The sequence below is a fragment of the Cetorhinus maximus genome, chromosome 15 (genome assembly GCF_964194155.1).
Source record: "Cetorhinus maximus chromosome 15, sCetMax3.hap1.1, whole genome shotgun sequence".
NCBI lineage: Eukaryota > Metazoa > Chordata > Chondrichthyes > Lamniformes > Cetorhinidae > Cetorhinus > Cetorhinus maximus.
The window spans coordinates 78182629-78202934 of NC_135893.1; the positions used below are offsets into that span (position 1 = coordinate 78182629).

General features: G+C 42.6%; 1 protein-coding gene across 1 annotated transcript in view; it reads right to left on the minus strand.

The window, feature by feature from the left end:
• The window catches only part of metrn (meteorin, glial cell differentiation regulator), a 51277-nt gene extending 34377 nt beyond the window's left edge, over positions 1-16900 (minus strand). Inside the window, exons 1-2 of the mRNA XM_078558696.1 lie at positions 16615-16900; positions 14143-14600 (exon numbers count right to left, since the gene is read on the minus strand). Coding sequence (XP_078414822.1) covers positions 14143-14600; positions 16615-16715 — 559 coding nt within the window. The 5' untranslated portion in view covers positions 16716-16900. The remainder of the gene's footprint in view (positions 1-14142; positions 14601-16614) is intronic.
• Between the last annotated feature and the right edge of the window lie 3406 nt (positions 16901-20306).

Consider the following 20306-nt stretch of genomic DNA (forward strand, 5'->3'; position numbering starts at 1 on the left):
TGGGAAAGATTAAAAAACACCATAATGCAAAGAGTTCTCAGGTACTGCCTATGAATATACCAAAAAGTGACATATCATTGCAAAACCCTCATTAGAAAAGACTACAAATCTGTCTGGTAACAATGACAGTACCCTGTGTTTTCTTTTATTAAATTGTGACTCGTGAAAATTAGTTAAAATAATTGAATTTATGCATTAAAGACATTAAAATAACTACTGTAGTTTTAGGATTGTTGGTCATGCTTTCTCGTAGCTATTCCTTGTTTTTTTCCCACAAAGTATAACTCACTGAACATGCTCTCTCCCTCTGTAATAAAACAGTCAGATGATAATATGCTTCATGATGCATGAAGCCAGCCTTCTAGTTTTACCACAAAATGACTTGGGAAAAAAACGAGCAGAAGTATGATAATGAAGGGAGTTATATTGCCTCTGACGACAGGTCTCTTTTGTTGAGTTAATTGACCGAATTTGACCTGAAAATGTGAACCGATGTGTAACACTTAGTCAAGTCAAATAAATTCATCCTTAATCCAGACAAATATCCAATTGGAGCATGGCATTTACTCATTATGCAGAAGACTGAAATCAAATCAGAAATGTTTGACAAACAGTTACAGATAGATCTCTATTCAAATGTCCTTCAGGTGCAGTGGATTATCACATTGTCCTTTAACTTCTGGATCCTGGTTTAATGTCAGTTCAAATCAATAGAATAAAAAAATCTCCTTTCTTTGCTGCCTGAATAGCAGAATTACACAAAATGCGGCATTTACAGGAAGCATGCAGGATGCAACATTACATTTCTCTGTGTGTATTCTATTTTATGCATATACATGTGTGTGTGTGGTCATAGTCATACCAACACAGAAGGAAGCCATTCAGCCCATCAAGTCCACTAGTTGTGTTTTACCCTCTTCCTCTCGCCCACATCATTATTCTTTAAAGTTTCTGTGCCGGTTAAGCGAAAGCTGTCAGTGCTGGGAAAGAGCAATTTTTTAATATTTTCTACTCAGCCTTAACATTAAAACACAAGACTGACTAGAATAAAGCTCTCCCTATTCTTCCTTAAGAAGGAATCCTAAGTATCAGAAAAGAATGGCTACAGCGTCAATGTGACATTTGTTTCTAAATACCAGCCAAGCAACTGCAACCACAAATTTTATTTATATAGTGTTTTTTGCCCCAAGGTGCTTCACAGGAGAGTTATGGAACAAAATCTGTTATCAATATACACAAGGAGATGTTAGCCCAGGTGACCAAAGAGGTAGGATTTAAGAAGACCCTTAAAAGAGGAAAGAGAGGCAGAGAAACATAGGGCAGAATTTTACATTCCCATGCTGGCAGCTTTGCAGGCGGGCGGAGCAGGTGAAGGGGGGTGAGGGAGGATCTATGAAATATCTCGTAGGTCTCAGTTCTTGTCCCAATTGAGGCCCTCAAGTGGCCAATTAATGGCCATTTCTCAGCCAACCTCAATTTTCAGGGAGGCGGGAGGAGTTTGGGGCGGAAAATGATTGTTCAAAAGCCTCGAAAGTGACCCAGCTCGGCGCAGGGAGGGTGCCCTCCACCAATGGCCTCCTTTCAACATAAGCCACACCCCTTCCTCACAAGGTGATGGATGCCCCTCACCAGTAGCTCCCACCCCCCCCCCGCCACCGCAGCCCCTTCACCAAAACCCTGAGTACCCCTCTGCCCAGTCCCCCAGGCCTCACCTCCCCTGGCCTTACCCTGGACTCAAGGACTTAGACTCTGGGGAATGCTTGCAGTCCCAGTCCTGTCCACTGCAGCTTCTGGCACTGCTGAGACTAGAGCACCACCTGCCAATCTGATTGGTCGGCAGCTCTGAGGCAGGACTTCCAAGTGAGGGCACAATTCCCATCTCCAGCCAATTAATGCTCCTTGGAGCATTAAATCACTGCAGAGCAGCCAGCATCAGCAGCAATGCGTTCTCCACTGAGAACTGAGGCCCCCTGCCACCCAAGGAATCCTGGCCATAAGGCAGAAATTCTAGAGCTTAGGGCCTATAGAACCGAAGGCACGGCCACCAATGATCAAATGCTCAAGAGGGCAGAATTGGCAGAGTGCGGAGGTCTTAGGAGGGTTGTGGGGCTGAAGGAGATTAGAGACTGAGAGGGGTGAGGGATATAAAAACAAGGCCTGAGAATTACAAAAAAAAATAGATTGCTCTACTGGGAAACAATGTGGATCAGTGAGCCCAAATGGGTGTGGGTGAGCAGGACTAGATGCAAGTTAAAATGTGGGCAGCAGAGTTTTCAATGGGATCGGGTTTGTAGCAGGTAGAATAGTTGGTCAACAGTAGGTTTGAATAATCATGTCTAGAGATGACAAAGGCATGAATGAGGCTTTCAGTAGCTGATGAGCAGAGTCAGGTAATGTTAGAGGTGGAAATAGTGCCTTTGTGATAGTGCAGATATGTGGTAGGAAACTCATCTCGGGATCAAGTATAATACCAAGTTCGCAGTCTGGTTCTGCCTCAAATAGTTTCCAATGAAAGGAATGGAGTCGGTGGCATGGAAATGGTGGTTGTTATGGGAACCAAAGATGGCAGCTTCTGTCTTTCCAATAGTTAACTGGAGGAAATTTCTTCTCATCTAATACCAGATGTCGAATATGCAGTCAATCTGGAGACAGTGGAGGGATCAAGAAAGATGGAGATGCATATCGTCAGCATACATGTGAAAACTAACATTGTGCTTTGGGACGATGTTGCCAATGGGGTAGCATGTGGCTGAGAAAAAGGAAGGGAAGGGGTCAAGTACAGATCCTTGCGGGGGACACCAGAGTTAATAGTGCAGCTGTGAGAAGTGATTGTTTGCTATGGCAATGGCAAGAAGACTGAAACCCAGCAAGGGCAGTCCCACCCAGTGGAGAGGCACTGGAGCAGAACTTTGTACTCAACGGTGTCAAAGAGTTCAGACTGGGATAGCTTACCTCTGTCACCGTCAACTAGGATGCCATTTGTGATTTGGCGGAGCTGAAACTGATTGGAGGGATTCAAACAAGAAGTTCCAAGAAAGAAGGGCAGGATTGGGAGGTAAAAACACATTCAAGGGCTAGGCAAGAAAGGGAGATTAGGGATGGGATGGCAGTTTGAAAGGACAGGGGGACGAGGTTGCCCAAGGAATTTTGGGCAGCCTAGATGGGGAATTGGTGGTGGGGGTTGCGGGGGGTGGGGGGTGGTGGGGGGGGGGGGGGGGGGGGGGGGGTGGATGTTGGCGTGGGAGAGTGGTGATGGCAGACTTAAAGGAGTGAAATAACCTCTGGGTGAAAGAACAAATTCTTGGTAGTTTATGTTCTGGTCTCATGTCCATTCAGAAATGGATTTACAGTGGTCAAAATTAGAATTATGTCTGTCTTAAGCATTAAAGATGGCATCTGACATGCAGTTTGAGCCTTGATCTCAGGAGATGGGAAGATGCTCTGACCCCCCTGCAACACCCAATCTCCGGCTTGTTCTTTCTGATCAGGAACACTGCTATAACCCTTCTTCAATTTACTTAACATTTTCTACTCAGTGTTAAATATCTAGAGAAACGATTGTTCAAAACCACTGTCCATCAATGTCTTCTTAAAAGTTCTAAGTATTCCTGTACACCTTTTATAGTTTTGATATGGTTAACTTCGTTTCCAATAGGCTACATTTGCATTCTATTGTCATGTGAATGCACTTTGCTATTTATTTTCATCAGGTCGAATAGATAATTTATATTATAAAAACAAATGCACACAATGTACAATTTAACTTACTTTTAAAAGAAAGTTTATTCTCCTAAATACCTGACAACAGCATTTGCAAACAATATACTAATGATACAATCATCCAATAGTTACACCACAGAAGTAGGCCATTTGGCCCATCATGTCTGTGCTGGCCCTCTAAAGGAACAATTCACCTAGCACTACTCCCCTTTTCCCTGCAGTCTTGCAAATCTTTTCTTTTCAGAGAACAATCCAATTCCCTTTTGAAACTGCCTCCACCACATGCACGCAGCACATTTCAGATCCTAACCACTCGCTGCGAGAAAAAGCTTTTCCTCATGTCGCCATTGCTTCTTCTGTCAGTTACCTTAAATCAGTGCCCTCTGGTTCTCAATCCTTCCACTACTACTGTCTGGACCGCTCATGATTTTGAATCCCACTATCGAATCTCCTCTCAACCTTCTCTTCTCCAAGGAAAAGAGTCCCAGCTTCTCCAACCTTTCTATGTAATTGAAGCTCCTCATCCCTGGAACCATTCTTGTGAATCTTTCCTGCACTCTCTCCAATGCCTTCACATCCTTCCTAAGATGTGGTCCTAAAGTATGGTGCCCAAAGCTGGGGGCAATGCTCCAGTTAAGGCCGAATCAGTGCTGTATACAGGTTAAACATAACATCCTTGCTTTTGTGCTCCATCCCTTATTGGCAAAGGCCAGGATGCCGTATGCTTTAATAACTGCTCTTCCCACCAGCCCTGCCACCTTCAATGACTTATGCACATTTACACCCAGGTCCGTCTGCACCTGCACCCCTTTTAGAATTGTGCCCTTTGTTTTATACTGTCTCTCAGTGTTCTCCCGTCAAAATGAATCACTTCACACTTCTCCGCATTAAATTTCATTGCCACCTGTCCACCCATTCCACCAGCCTGTTCATGTTCTTTTGAAGCTTTCTACGCCATCCTCATGAGTCACAACACATCCAAGCTTCAAATCACTCAAATTTTGAAATTGTTTTCTGCACACCGAGGTCCAGGTCATTAATACATATCAGGAAGAGCAGGGATCCAAATATTGGTCCCTGGGGAGCTGCACTGTAAACCTTCCTGCAGTCCGAAAAAGTTCACCTTGTTTTCTCTCACTCAGCCAATTTCATATCCATGTTGCTACTGACCCCTTTATTCCATGAGCTCTAACCTTGTTCATAAATCTGTTGTATGGCACTTTATCAAATGCCTTTTGGAAGTCCATGTACTTGCATTACTCTCATCAACTCTCTGCTAACTCAACAAAAAACTCAAGCAAATTAGTTAGTTAAACAGGATTTTCCTTCAACAAATCCATGCTGACTTTCCTTAATTAACCCGCATTTACCCAAGTGACTATTATTGCTTCAAAAAGCTTGCCCACTACTAAGACTAAGCTGACTGGCCTGCAGTTGTTGGGCTTATCTTTACTCCCTTTTTTGAACAAGGGTGTAAAATATGCATTTATCCAGTCTTCTGGCACCACCCCTGAGTATAAGAAAGACTGAAAAATTATGGCCAGTGCCTCTGCAATTTCCACTCTCACTGCCCTCAGTATGCTTGGATGCGTCTCATCCGGTCCTGGTGCCTTAGCAACTTTAAGTACAGTCAGCCTATTCAAAACCTCCTCATCATCAGTTTTAAACCAGTCAAGTGTCTGAACTACTTCCTCTTTCTCTATGACCTGGGCAACATCTTCTTCCTTGAAAAAGACAGATGCAAAGTATTTATTTAACACCAGAACCAAGCCCCCTGCTTCCATGCATAAACCCCCTTTTAGGTTCTTCATTGGTCCCACTCCTCCTCTGACCACCCTTTTACTATTTATATATCTTTGGATTCCCTTATGTTGGCTGCCAGTCTCTTCTCATGCTCTCCCTTTGCTTCTCTTATATGCTTTTTCAATTTCCCTCTGAACCTTCTATACTGGCCCTGGTTCTCATTGTATTAGCCAGCAGATATTCATCACGGGCACACTTTCTGCTTCATCTTAAATCTACCTCATTCGTCATCCAGGAAGCACTGGATTTATTTGCCCTACCTATCCCCTTCCTGGAAATATACCTCTCTTCTTTAAAGGCATCCCATATCTTTGGCTGCTAATCTTTGATTCCAGTTTTTCTGAGCCAGATCCATTCTTACTGCATTAAAGGTGGCTTTGCCCCAGTTAATTATTCTTACTCTGGTTTCTTCTTGTCCTTTTCCATAACCAACCTAAACCTTATGATGCAAAGATCACCATCCCCAAAATGTTCTCCTACTGACACTTGATCCAACTGGCCCACCTTACTCCCAAGAACGAGGTCCAACAATGTTTCGTTTCTAGCTGGACGTGAAACATGTTGTAGAAAATTTTCCTGATCCCACTCTAGGAACTCTTGCCCATCTGTGCCCTTTTACACTACTACTATCCCAGTCTATATTTGAATAATTAAAGTCCCCATCCCATTACAACTGCTCTACAATCCTTGCACCTCTGTTGTTTCCTTGCAAATTTGTTCCTCTACATCCTTCCCACTCTTTGGTGGCCTATAGACTACACTGAGGAATGAAACTGCACCTTTTTTTGTTCCTTAGCTATAGCCAAATCGACTCTGTCCTTGACCCAAATAAGACAACCCTCTCTCTCGAGCACTGAAATGCTCTCCTTAATCAATACTGCCTTCTCTCCCTCTTTCCTATCTTTCCTGAACACTGGTACGTATGAATACTTACTACCCAGTCCTGCCCTTCTTTAAGTCAGGTGTTTGTTACTGCCACAACATCACATTTCCACAGGCAATCTGTGCCTGTAACTCACCAATCATATTTACCACATTCCACACATTCACATACATGCACAGTAACTCTAACGTAGAACAAGCAGAAGTTTGTGGCTGCAGATGTGAATCCAGGATGACCTGTTGCCTCCCTAGAACCAGGGTCAAGGATGTCACCGGATGGCTGCAGAGCACCTCAAGGGGGAAGGATGAACAGCCAGCAGCCATGGGCCACACTGATACCAACAATATAGCCAGAAAGAGGATGTGGTCCTGCAGTCAGAATTTAGGGAGCTAGGTAAGAAATTAGGAAAGTAGTAATCTCTGGATTGCTCCCGTTACCGTGCGCAAGTGAATATAGAAATAGGATTGAGCAGATGAATGCGTGGCTAACAAGATGGTCCGGGGGGAAGATTTATATTTATGGGACATTGAGATCAGTTCTAGGAGGGATGGGATCTGCACAGGCTGGTTGCACCTAAATAGAGCTGGGACCAAATGTCCTACTAGGGCAATTTGCCAGTGCTATTGGGGAGGGTTTAAATTTAACTTGCCAGGTGGTACTGCAAGAGAGAGATACCAACATGAAAAGAATTTTGGGAAAGGCAGATAGCACTAAAGTAGAAAATAGAAAAGTATAATGTGAGTTCAGTGTAAGAGTGAGAGTAATAAAGCCTAAATTAGGTTTATAATGCATGTATGTGAATGATTTACGGCTTGCTTCGAAAGTCTATTAGCATCTTAATAAACCAAAAGTGCTTGGCAGTAGCTGAACTTCAAAACGAATGGAGGAGCACATGTCAAACCACAATCCTAGTCCAGGAAAAGTCAGGTCAGTTTTCTATTAATGGCTTGTCTCTCGCTAAGGCCTTGGCTTCCTCAATGGTAGTTACTGAATCAGAGCAAAACTTGTCTCTTAACAAGACAAAATGGTATAACTTGATATGCAGTTTAAGCAATCTATTATATTTTTATATCAGGCAGTACCAAATTACTCAAGTAATGATGTTAGTTGAAAGATTAAATACAGTATTTTCCATACCCGATTCAATCTGATTTAATTCCATCTACTTCCAAAACATGATTTCAGAAATTAAGGATTTTATTTTTGGGAGGTCAGAAGGCTCACTGGCCTTGTGCTCTTCAGCTTTATGCTGGTAACTTTTCAATACATCAGAGAAAACCAAACCTAAATTTGGCCAATATCCTGCAGTGCAACCAACCAAGTTAACTCCAGGGCTCTGGAGAGAAGATTAAATTAAGCCTGAAGAATGAGTTTCAGGCACACAACAATCATTTAGGTTAGTCCCTTTTTGTGTGTCCCAGATTGAAGTGGATGTCACAGTGATATCAGGAAACCTAGGTAAAACGTTAATTTGTTTAATTGAATACATTCTGAAGTCTATAGAACTGTCCCAGGCTTCCAAAATCTCTTGGTGGATCCTAGATATCAGAAACAAAGTATAAGGATCATTTCATACTCAGGTTCTTCTGTAATGGAAATAGCTTGGCCTTTTTGAGCACAGAAAGGCCTTGCCTAGTGTTTTCCCATCAGAACTTTTTCCCAAGTATTGCACTATTATCTTATGTGACTGCTTTACTAGACTTTGGCACCAGTGGCATGCCAGGGTTTTTAGCCTGTTGATGCCAAAATGCAGCAGAAAGCTGCCAGTGTGGGCTAATGTTTGGCAAAAGAGAGAGAGCTTCTAAGAGGTGGTCTCGTATTGTTTTCATTTTATAAACTGCCTAGTAAGCTTAATTTAAACAAAAATTTACTTAGATAGCTTGTCTCACTGCAATTGACTTCTTACCAACGGAACAGAGCTGCTGGAACAAATCAGTGAAATCTGCTTAAAGTTGGAGTCCAGCAGTGTCTGATAGGCTTTACCACTGCAGCTGATTGAGCAACATAACTGTAGGTTTAGATCACATCTGGAGTACTGTGGGCAGTTCTGAGCATACATCTTAAGAAGGGTGTATTGGTGTTGGAGAGGGGAGTGCAGCATAGATTTACTAGAATGATACCTGGACTCCCAAGAATTAAGCTACAAGGAGGGGTTACACAAACTAGGGTTGAATTCCCTGGAACTTAGAAGGTTAAGGAGTGATTTAATTGAAGCATTCAAGATATTACGGAGAATGGATAGTGTAGATACAGTGTTCTTCTGGTTGGGGAGTCTAGGATGAGAGGGCACAGTGTAAGAATTGGAGCCAGATTATTCAGAAATGAAGTTAGGAAACACTTCTACACACAAATGGTAGTAGAAGTTTGGGACTCTTGTCAACAAATTCCAATTGATACCAGATAAAGTGTTAATTTTAAAACAGAGATTGGCAGGTTTTTGTTAGCCAAAGATATTAAGGAATATGGGGCAAAGATGGGTATATGAAGTTAAGTTGCAGATGAGCCCTAATCTCACTAAATGGCAGATCAGGTTTAAGGAGCAAAAGGACCTTCTGTTCCATGTTCCCCATTCATCTCCCAAATGCAGTTGGGTTCCGAACATGCAGATATGGTACAATCACAGGATTAAAGAAATGCTGTTAAACAAGAAGCAGAAGATGCTCCTGAGTGATAATGGATTAAAATGAGACGTATGTGCTCACATTAAGTTTTTATTCCACTGAAATTAGTTCTAGTTCTGAAAGCTTTCCCAACCATCTTCTGCAAATTTTAAGCCTGAAGTGCTTGGCTGCTGTAGGTAGAATGGGACAACGGGAAGGTCAAGGATAGAGAATGTGCCCAAGTTAGAATTTTCCAGTTGGTTTATAAAGAATTAATAATAATTGATTTCAGCATGTTGCTATTTAGTAGCAAAGAAGGTTAATAAAAGCTTAAAATCGATCCTCTGTACATGCTGCGAGTAGAGTACCCTGTTTGAGTAACAAGGAGAATGAAGTTTTCAGTTTTCAGAATTTTACTTGTGCAATGTTAGCAGTTTGAAGAATCAGAAGTGTAAACTGATTTTTCAAGTTCTTTGACTATTACTATTCTTTATAGTTCTAATACGCTGGGAGATCATCAAGATGTTAACATCGTTACATAAATAAAACTTCTTTTGCAAAATTGTCAGATTCAGCATTGTATCATGCATTGAATTAGTAATAGTGATGAATGATTTCCTTAGTGCATTATGTATAATAAATTCATAAATACATTTAGAAAGGAGGAGTTCGCAATTTTGAAATAAATCTTTACCTATAATGGAATGGAAGGGAACAGAATAAATCCTTTCTGTATATTCTGCTGGCACAGCAGAAAAATCATTTCACATTTGTTTTTAAAATTTCTCAACTAATCTTGCTGTGCCTTTAAAAAAGGATAATTCAGTTTTTTTTTATACTGTTCATTTTAAATACAATTATAGTGTCACACAGAAGTAACGTTGATCTCACATTTCTGGTGTTGCTTCAAGTTTCTCAAACAAATTTGAGTTGCTGTTACATAGAAAGGAAATGCCTGTGGGCTATTTTTCACTTTAAACTACATTGAGAAAGGTTTTGCAGTGGCATGTTCCATAAATCTTATTTCTACCTACGTCCTCCAAAACAAACTAAAAAATCCCAAAACGTATGGGTTGCACATAAAACTAAACAAAACAACACGATGAAATATTTTTACAATCACCATGACAACTGTACTAATCCTTAATCTTTCATGCATCTGAATAAAAGGCAAAGTTTTGTCTTGGGTCCAACACACTGGGCTTTTGTCTGTTCCACCAGAAGGGTGCTATTGGGGTTACAAAGACAAGAGCATTCTTGACCCTCATAATGCACTTGTTCTTAGGAAAGTTCTGTCTATGTGTCATGGGAAGGGAAACTGGGGTGGGATTAAAGCTTTGGAACTACCCATTTTCAAGTTGATGTGCAGACACACCTGGCTGGACCGTGCATGTTCCAGTGAATGAACTACGCAAGACTTTCACTGCATTTCTGAATTGTACATAACACAAAATGGAAAATGGAAGAATTGCTGACTGTGCAAAAACCTCAGACCACACAACCACTAGTGTTTCAAGTCTCAGTCAGTACAGAAAATCATATTACACCCAAAATTGGATCAAAAGCTCCACACTTGAAAACTAAAAGCATCTTTCAGTGTTGTCATGTATAACCACAGTTCAAAACCTGTGTCGCAAAACTGTAAAACCTTCACTTCAAACATTCTCCTTTTATCTTCTGCAATAACTAGACTAATTCCTGAAGAGTTCCTAATGATGACTGTTTGGCAACCAGTTCCAGAAATCACTGACCAAATGAGGTTTGAAGTTTATTTTCCTAATAACGAAGCCTCAAACTAATAAGAAAAATGAAGGATTACCAGCATTATCTTGGCATCATCAATTGTGTATACACCAAGAACTTTGTAAAGTTCTCAAGCAGCAGGTAATGAAAATCTTTAGTTTTTAATCAAAAGTTGTGAACAGGATGCCCCAGAACTGGATTGTGGTTTAGAAGGACTTGGAACGACTCAAAAGCAAAATTTTAGAACATTGTAGCAGTGAAAGCCTTATTAAAGTCTCAATTTTAAAATGCTCTGCTGAGGTCATTTGTGGTTTGTTCCTACAAAGAACAAATAGTTATAATTTAAACTGCTGATATTTTCTCAGAGACTGACAAGATCATAACCCAGAGATGCGCTGGTACTCCTCTAACCTTTGACCCTAATCAATTTTAATTCTATATGAAAATGTAGCTTCAGAAAATCAGATTGAGCCAATTGGAAGTATTGCCCTTTTGGATTTTAGCTTTCAAAGTCTCTCACAGGAAAAGAGAACCAGATGAATTTCCCTTTTCCACCTGGAAAAAATTGTTTTCTTTATTATTTTTCACTTGCCTTTGTAATACTTTGCCCTTATCCTTTGTAGTACCTGCTGTTAGGGAAGGAACATTTCTATTTACTTTTTTTAAAAAAGTAAACCTAGGTGAAATTGTATCAAATGATTGTCTTTGATCTCTCCAGCCCAGGGGACAAGATCTGGTGAAATTTCAAAACCACTCCCTTTTGGATGCTGGTAGGCATATTGAACATTGTTTTTACTTGAGATGGTTTGCGTCACAAAATTAATTTTTATTCTTTCATGAGATGTGGGCCTCACTGACAAGACCAGCATTTGTTGCCCATCCCAACTACCCTGGAGAGCAGTTAACAGTCATCCACATTGCTGTCTGTCTGGATTTACACATAGACCAGACTGAGTAAGGATGACAGGTTTCCTTCTCTGAAGGACATTAGTGAACCATGTGGGTTTTTATGATATTTGATGATGGTCACCATTACTGGGCCTGGACTTTCACCGAGATGAGTTGACTTGGGAGCCCTTTAGAAATGGCAGGCGGGTCCCGATTCTGGTTTTCCCCAACCCCATTTCAGTCTGTCTGATTTTTGGGAGTGCCTTTAAAGGGTGTGGCCTGGTTCATGTCAAAGCCTGCATCCAGCACACCCGTCCTGGCTGGCTCCATTGCAGAGATAGGCATCTCCTACTCCGCTGTAATTTTTGTGGAGTCAGGCAGGGTTTTTAAAGAGTCACGGTTCATGGCCCATCATGGAGATATGAACCCTAGTCTGCATGAGGGGGCCTTTCAAAAGGTAAGTTCAAAAGGTCCTCCTCATGCCCCCTATGCCAAGAGCCACACCCCATCCACCCCCAAAGTCCCCTCATGTCCCCTATGCCAAGCTCTGCCTTACACCAAACCCCTATGGACCCTCAGGTCCCCTATGCCAAGCTATGGCATTTCCATGCCCATTCATTCTAGAAAGTGTACAGTGGCTCAATGAACCCTGTAATAGCATGTGTAAAATAAAGCTTTGAGAAAAATAACTGATTGAAAAAAAAGTCTGCACTACAATCTAATAGAAACATCAATTATTCAGGCCCTTTAAGTCTCAAAAACCTTGAACCACAAACACTTGAAACCACTTAACTTGTGTAAACAAACATTGTGCAATTGACAGCAGAGATCAGAGATCTGAGCTGTCATTCAAACAATGTTTCCTCCGGGAAGCAGGTGCTCTAATATTCTAATAGCTGCCTGGACTCTTATCAATGTAATGAAAGCGTACAGTGAGTTAATGGGCATGGAAGTGCAATAGCTTGGCATAGGGGACACAAGGGACCATAAGGGGCTGGTGGAAAGGCAGAGCTTGGCATAAAGTACATAAGAGAACATGGGGTGGGTAAAGGGGCATGGGGGCATGAGGTGGCATAGATGGGGCATGCAGAGTGTTTGGGGGGTGAAGGGGTGGAGGACCTTTGTGCTTTTATTTCAACTGGGACAAATTCCCACAGCACTGAGGCAGGCCTTTTAAACAGCCCCCCTCCACACCCAGCAGCCCCTGTGGCTGCCTTCGCACTCCTTCCTGGGTCTGCCAACTCAACTCTGGCCCTCAGCAATGAAGATCCCACCTTTGCAGGCAGTTTCTCCTGAGGCAAGCTGGGTATTTTCCTGACTGCCCCTACCTGCTTTGAGGATGAAAATGCAGGCCTAGCCTTCAATTCGATTGAATTTAAATCCCACCATGGCAGCTGGTGAAATTTGAACCCATGTCCTGGCACGAGCCTGGACCTCTGGATTTTTAGTCCAGTGGCACCACGATCTCTCCAAGATGAACAGAACAGTAATTAACATAGCAACTTTCTTACTAGCAAACATTGAGCTCTTGAAAATAAAACCAATTTGGTTATTTTAATCCTCCCAGGTTGTTTCCATTACAACCAGGACTGCATTTGAAAAGTGCTTAACTAGCTGTAAATTGTTTTGGGATGTCCTGAGGTCATGAAAAGTGCTATCTAAATAAAAGTCTTTCTGATCCTCATTATGTTAAAACTTATTCAAGTCAGATAGGTATCTCAAAATGATAATGAATTGAACAGCTACAACCTACTTTTCAAGGGCTAATGCAGATATTTTTCCTTTCCCTATCTTTTCTACAAGTATTATCTCCTAGTGGCAAAGTCATGTGATGAAACCTCCAGAAATACATTTATTCACAGTTGGCAAACCCCAGGCAGATTGCAAACATATGAACATACAAATTAGGAGTAGGAGGCCATTCGGCCCCTCACGCCTGCTCTGCCATTCCACAAGATCATGGCTGATCTGACTGTGGCCTCAACTCTACATTCCGCCTACCCCCGATAACCTTTGGTTCCCTTGTTAGTCAAGAATCTATCTACCTCTTTCTTTAAAAAAAAATTAATTGATCCTGTCTCCACCACTCTCTGGGGAAGAGAGTTCCACAGACCCACGACCCTCTGAGGGGAAAAAAATTCTCCTCATCTGTGTTAAACGGGGGGGACCCCTTATTTTTAAACTGTGTCCCCTAGTTCTAATCTCTCCCACAAGGGGAAACATCCTTTCAGCATCCACCCTGTCAAGTCCCCTCAGGATTTTACATGTTTCAATAATATCCCCTCTCATACTGCTAAACTCCAATGGATACAGACCCAACCATTCCCCATAAAGTAAACCACCACCACCACCCGCCTCCCCAACATCCCATCCCAGGTATTAGTCGAGTGACCCTTCTCTGAACTGCTTCTGAGGCAGTTGTAACGTACTCAGCACTGGCACAACCTGTAACCGGGGGGTGGGTGGGTCAATCCAATATCTATACTTCAAAGTGTGGCTGCTTACTTTCAATTTGCTGAGGGAGCAGCAGTCCCGAGCTCCAGTCCCCGCGGAGCTCGTACTTAAAGGCAGCAATGCGGCGGCTGATGTCCCTGTGCAGTGTTGACTGGATAAAGAGCGCCACCTTCTCGCCGGCCAAGCGGCTGAAACAATGGACTTTGGGCTCGACTCCCTCCTCCTCCTCCACCACCTCTTCCTCCTGCTGGTGTTGGTCCCGGACCAGCAGCTGCAGCTCCCCGTCCCTCTCCAGGTAGATCTGCGCCCCCCGGAAGCTCTCTGCCGGTTTGATACAGGCCGTGATGCGGCCCCCGGAGCTCCCCCGGCTGGATGGGGCGGCTGGCCCCGAGGGGAGCCGGGGAGAGAGGCTGAGGCGCAGCGCTCCCACCGGGTACAGCCACTCCACATCCCCTTCAGCACAGTGTAGGAAGATCTGCTCCACGCTGCCGGGTTCCTGGGATAAACCACTGCAAGGGAACACAAGTGCGTTAAATACACAAAATAAAAGCCCCTGCACACATCACATCGAGTCACCTTTTAGCATTGTGAGTAACAGCGCTGTGTGGGTAATACTCCCCGCAGGACAGCTATGGGGCAGATAGGACCCATCAGGAGATCAATTATAGATAATGCAATACACTTCATTGAATGATACAGCGCAGAAAGAGGCCTTTCGGCCCATCGTGCCTGTACTAGAAGCTACCCCAAAATCTTCTTTCCCTCATAGCCCTTTTTTTCTCTCAAATGTAGAGTATATCCAATTCCCTTTTATTATTAACTCTGCTTGTACCAGCTTTTCAGGTACTGTATTCCACCAACTATAATCACCAACTCGTGCATATATGATTTTATATATATATATATATATATTCAGTATCTCTAGCCCTCTATTGCCAATTATCTAAAATCTATTTAGTTATCTACAGCCCCCTCTGCCCCCTCTCCCCAAGCCAGTGGAAACACTCTCCTATCACTGTCAAAAGCCTTGATAGTGGCGAACACATCGATTATATCTCCCCTTAACCTTCTCTGCACTAAAGTGGAGCTTCCTCCAAGTTATCGAAACTTCTATTCCTCATGAGTTTAAACGCCATCTGACCAAATATGGATTGAAACGCTTCATTAGCGAACGAGGCAAATGCGAAAATTCCGCAAATCCACCTGCTTTGGGCTGTTCAGAATGAATAAAACGCAAAAGTTTATTTTAAAAAGATGGTCATATAACTATTGAGGACAATAAACGGGACACGAGATATGTTCCATAGTCTATGTGGATTATGTGAACTTTAAATCTTTAGATACATTTATTAAATTAATAAATCTGTTAATAGACACTGGCTATAAAACAGCTTTCTCATCTAAGGGACGGGTCTCGGTACATCTTATAACCAACAAACTCACAGGCAACATCCATTATACTAGTTCAGTGGAATAATTAACAACAAAGCTGTGATGATTAAATTGGCCTCCCCACCCCCACGGGTTTTAATCTCCACCACCAGCACCCCCCCCAAACCCCATAGCCACCCCAGTGAACCCAATGTACAAATAACTCCCCCCTCCCCCCCACCCCCCTCACCCCTATCACCGTCCCCCTCATGAAAAAGTTACTTTCTCACAAAACAAGCATGTATAAAGCGGATAAAGTGCGGACTGCGTCCCACGCTCTGGAGATGCGACAGATTGCAATGGGATTCCGTCACTGTCAAGCGCATCGCTGCACTTCAGGGAAAGACAATTGTAACAATAAAAGTGCGCGCCAAATATAACAAAGGGCTCGCATTTTAATAAAATGCTGAATGCAAAGTCACACTTATGGAAACAAAACATGCAAACAGAAAGTAGAGCCCTGAAGGCGAAAACAGAGCCTGACGGGGCTACAATTGCCCAGCGGTAAGAGTTGAAAAGAGTTTAACGTGGACTAATAGCAAGTGTTCAGACACGGAGAGGTGGGAATGCCAGGCAGTCAGATCTAATAGAATCGTTTAATTGGAGCGAAGATGTCTTTCGCAACAAATATCATCAGTGCAAGAAACCCAGATGTGACTCTGTTCCTGATAGAACACTATTCCTAGGATTCATCAGGTTAGTCTTAACGGGCAATATCTTACCAGATAAATACATGTTAAGGTCTAGTGTGTAGGGACGGCAGGGTGATCAGTTGTTTTTTTCGAAGACAACCGACTGAAGACAGTCTAGAGTGAGTCGAATGCAAATCCTTTTGTCGCCAGGTAAACTCCCAAAAATTGCAAATGTAGGACTTTTAAATTATTTCCACTATCGAAAAAAAAGTTTCTGTGAGCTTTCTGGGGAATTATTTCACAGCAGCGGGAGTGTAAGGCAGCGGTGGGCAGGAGGCGCTATTAGCAGGGAACTTGAATGTAACTTTGCTCCGTTTCTGACTACTAGCGAAACATCACAATAAAGTCGAGGGTTTTAACTGACGCATGTGCTGGTAACTTAAACAAGGTAGCCTCATACCTTCCTTTCCAATTGCACTGATCTACCGAGTAATTAGAATACGCCGTTTTCAGCAGGAAGAGCAGGAAAGTCCAAAGTGCAAATGGAGTCAGCAAAAGCATCTTCAAAGCCCACAAACGCAATCCTGATTTAATCAAGTGGAGATCCCATTAAAACTGACATCCACGGAGAGACGTGTGACAAACGCGGGCATACTGGTTACTCCGGAGGGCAGGTCTGCTAATTTCTGCCCGCCTCGACCCCTTTACCACTGTCCTTTCATTGCTCAGACTGACATACTGACACTGAGCAAAGAGCGCCTCCTCTTCACATTTGTTACATAGTCCGGACCTTTCTGACCAATCAGACCAGCAAGTGAGGCATTTCCACTTCAGCGAAAGCCAATCACCGGGAGAAGCTCATATTGCCGGAGGCACACCCCTAAACATGACGTCCAGCAGCAACAACCACACACAACACACACACTTTAAAAGGGCAACGATAAGGCTTAACTCGACATTTCAGTCTGGTTCCTTACATTGTCTCCTCCCCATTTTAAAATAGCAGCGATAATATTTCCCTGGATTTGGAAATCCGAAACATGGGATGTTATGTGACCATGTGTACAATGACGAACCAAAGTTGACTCATATATTTCCAAAATATCAGTTTCTGAGGGAGACTCCCTGGACCCCACATGTTTCCATTAGAAAAGGAGCTCTCAGACGATTGTCATTCTATCTGCATATTTACCCGCTAAACATTAACAAGAATGCATCAAGTGCAGTTTTTGCTCGGTGCAATGGCGGATAAATCTCTAGGGGAAAAAAAAATGATGTGATTGTCAATCTGTCAACAGAATGTCACCCCCAGCCACTGAAAGATTTTATTCCCCCCAAAAATATAAGTATATTCATAAAATTTACAAAAGTACATTACAAAACATTTCGACTCGAAAATTACAAAAAATGCCATAAAATTCAACATGTCTCCAGACAGAATGTTCCACTTCGGGCTGCCTCAATACAATTGTAATACTCTTAACATAGACAATATACATTCAGTCTGTGGACTAAACGTTTCAAACTTAAAATGACACAAAGTGCAATAAAATTGACCTTGTCTCCCTACAGCATGTTTCACTCTGTTCCGCCCTGGAACTCTCTCCCTAACGGCACTGCGGGTGTACCTACACTACATGGGCTGCAGTGGTTCAAACTCTTTCGAGTTATCAACAGTCACAGATTGCAACTCTTTCGAGTACAATCACAGTTCTTGGTTTCCGGGATTGGGATATGAACCCACAACCCTCTGATTCAAAGGCGAGGGTGCTATGAACTGAGCCACAGCTGACACCTCCTGCAGTGGTTCAAGAAGGCAGCTCACCACCACCTTCTCAATTAGGGATGGGCAATAAATGCTGGCCTGGCCAGAGACGCCCACATCCCGTAAATGAATTTTTAAAACTCTGGGCTGCCGCATTGCAATTGTCATTGTCAATATTGTCAATATACATTCCATGTCAGGCATACGGTCTGTGGGCAAAATGTTTCAAATTGACCATTACAGAAAGTGCAATAAAATTCAAATTGTCTCCTTACGGCATGTTCCACTCTGAGGCGTCTCAATACAATTGTGATATTCTTAACATTGCCAATATACATTCCATGTCAAGCATACAGCTTGAGGGTTTCTACACAGCTTTTAGCCCGTCGGTGCACTATGGCTGAAAGGCCTTCCCCCATTGTGCCTCTGTAGCGGCTGCCCCGCGCTTTAGTTGGTCCCTCAATGCCTAGCCCAGGACCTTCACGTGCCAGTCTGCAACACTCGGTGGAGGGCACAGGGAGATACCATGGCATTCTGGCGCATGAAGCGATTTTAAACGCTTAGGTCCAAAAGCTCTTCTATATGCAGCACCCCCGCCCCCCCAAGTAAATCAGACACCTCATTTTAACAATACAGTAGCTGCACATTATGATCCTGTGTGACTGACCCGTTTCTAAGTGTAGCAGTGGGAATTTAACATGGCACTTTTACAAGCATTTTCAAATTGGATTCCCCACCCCCGGGTTACCGGGGTCCTATTTAGTGTGTGTTTATGCAAGACTTTCTTTCACATTGAAGTCTTTGAGAAATCAGTTTTGTGCCTATTTGCACTAATTCAGAAATCACGGATACCGAAGATCACCAGCAAGTCCCATATTCAAACGTATGACACGCTTTCATTCTATTTTGGAATATGATTCACATGGTAAAATACGGAATGTTTTAATTCAGTAAAAAAGAATCGTTTAATTAATGATTGAAATTATGCAGAACAATATCATCATCTCGCCAGAGTGAGAAAAACTTAGATGTAAGTTTCTCTTTTATATATTCCGGCTTTAATCTTAAAAGTGATTTGTAAATCTAGCTGTAGAGTTATTGTCTATCACAGATGTTCTTAACCAGCCCAACATGGAAATGAGAGATAATTAAACTCCCACACTGAACTAAGATGTCCAATTGAATCTCAACCCTCCTTGGAGTGCTTCGGTTTAACTAGTACTGATTTAAACTGATTATTAAAGCTATTTATGCAATAGTAACTATCTCGCCCCACATTCTACAACATTCAGTCAGTTCTGAATCCGCATTGCAATTTCCCACCTTCTCTTCAAATAAAGATGGCACGCCCTTTCTTTCGACATGTAGAACAAAACTAAGATTGTGCCAGGTTGTACAGTAATTCCGCCTTGGTTAGTGTTGTTGGATAAATTGGGAATTCTCTTTTTTTTTGCCTGGCCTTTTAGAGTTGCATTCGTTTTCTTCAAGGACATCTAGAGACTGTCATGCCCATCAACTAATCTCGACAGTGTTATTATAAATTCATGTATACATTATGGTTTGAAAGGAAACGCTTTTGAAAGGACTATAGATTTTTTTATTCACTAAATAGTCGTATCGCCCGCCAAAATTTCAAATAAAGAGCAGCAACCCGCTGACAATGGTGGGGAGACAGACGGGCGGAGTTCTATGCAAATTGCTGGCTGTGCTTGAGGACAGAAGATGACCAGAGGCACGCCTGACATCCTAGGCAGTGCACTGTAACCCCAGCAACCCCCTCTGCGATTGTTCCACTTCAATCTATTGAGACTAGCGGATTCTGCCGTCATTTCTAGTCCACTGCCTACAGGCAGAGAACTGAAATGTCCTGGGTAAACCCGCTGCTCCAGGCATCCTACCTCTACGAGATTCACTTACCACAGGTTTTCACACAACACACACACATAGATATTTGCCTAATGAATCTCCCTTTTTGCCCACTCTTTAAGTGATGATTGTAATATGATTGGTATTTTAACCAATCTGCTCTTTTTTCTTGCCACCCAAATCACGAATGGTATCTGGCTGTGGCGTAACGCTCCTAACAGCGCCAAGGGACATTATAAGACGACTCCTGTAGACTGGGAGAAAAACAATGGGTGTTTTACTTCAGGTTTGCGGTACCTGTTTACACTGTTTACAGATAGAGGGGTTTTGGCCGTTGGTTGTGTTTCTCATTTTCCGCGTTCACTGCATGAAAGGCTTTTCATTTGCATTCTGGACCCCATCCGTATTAATAGGTGCACAAGACAGATCAGCACTAAAGATGCACATTCTCTGGCTAAACATAAAAGCTGATGGTGTTTGGTGACTAAAATGTGGCTTATTCTGCGTGGCGGGGACGATTG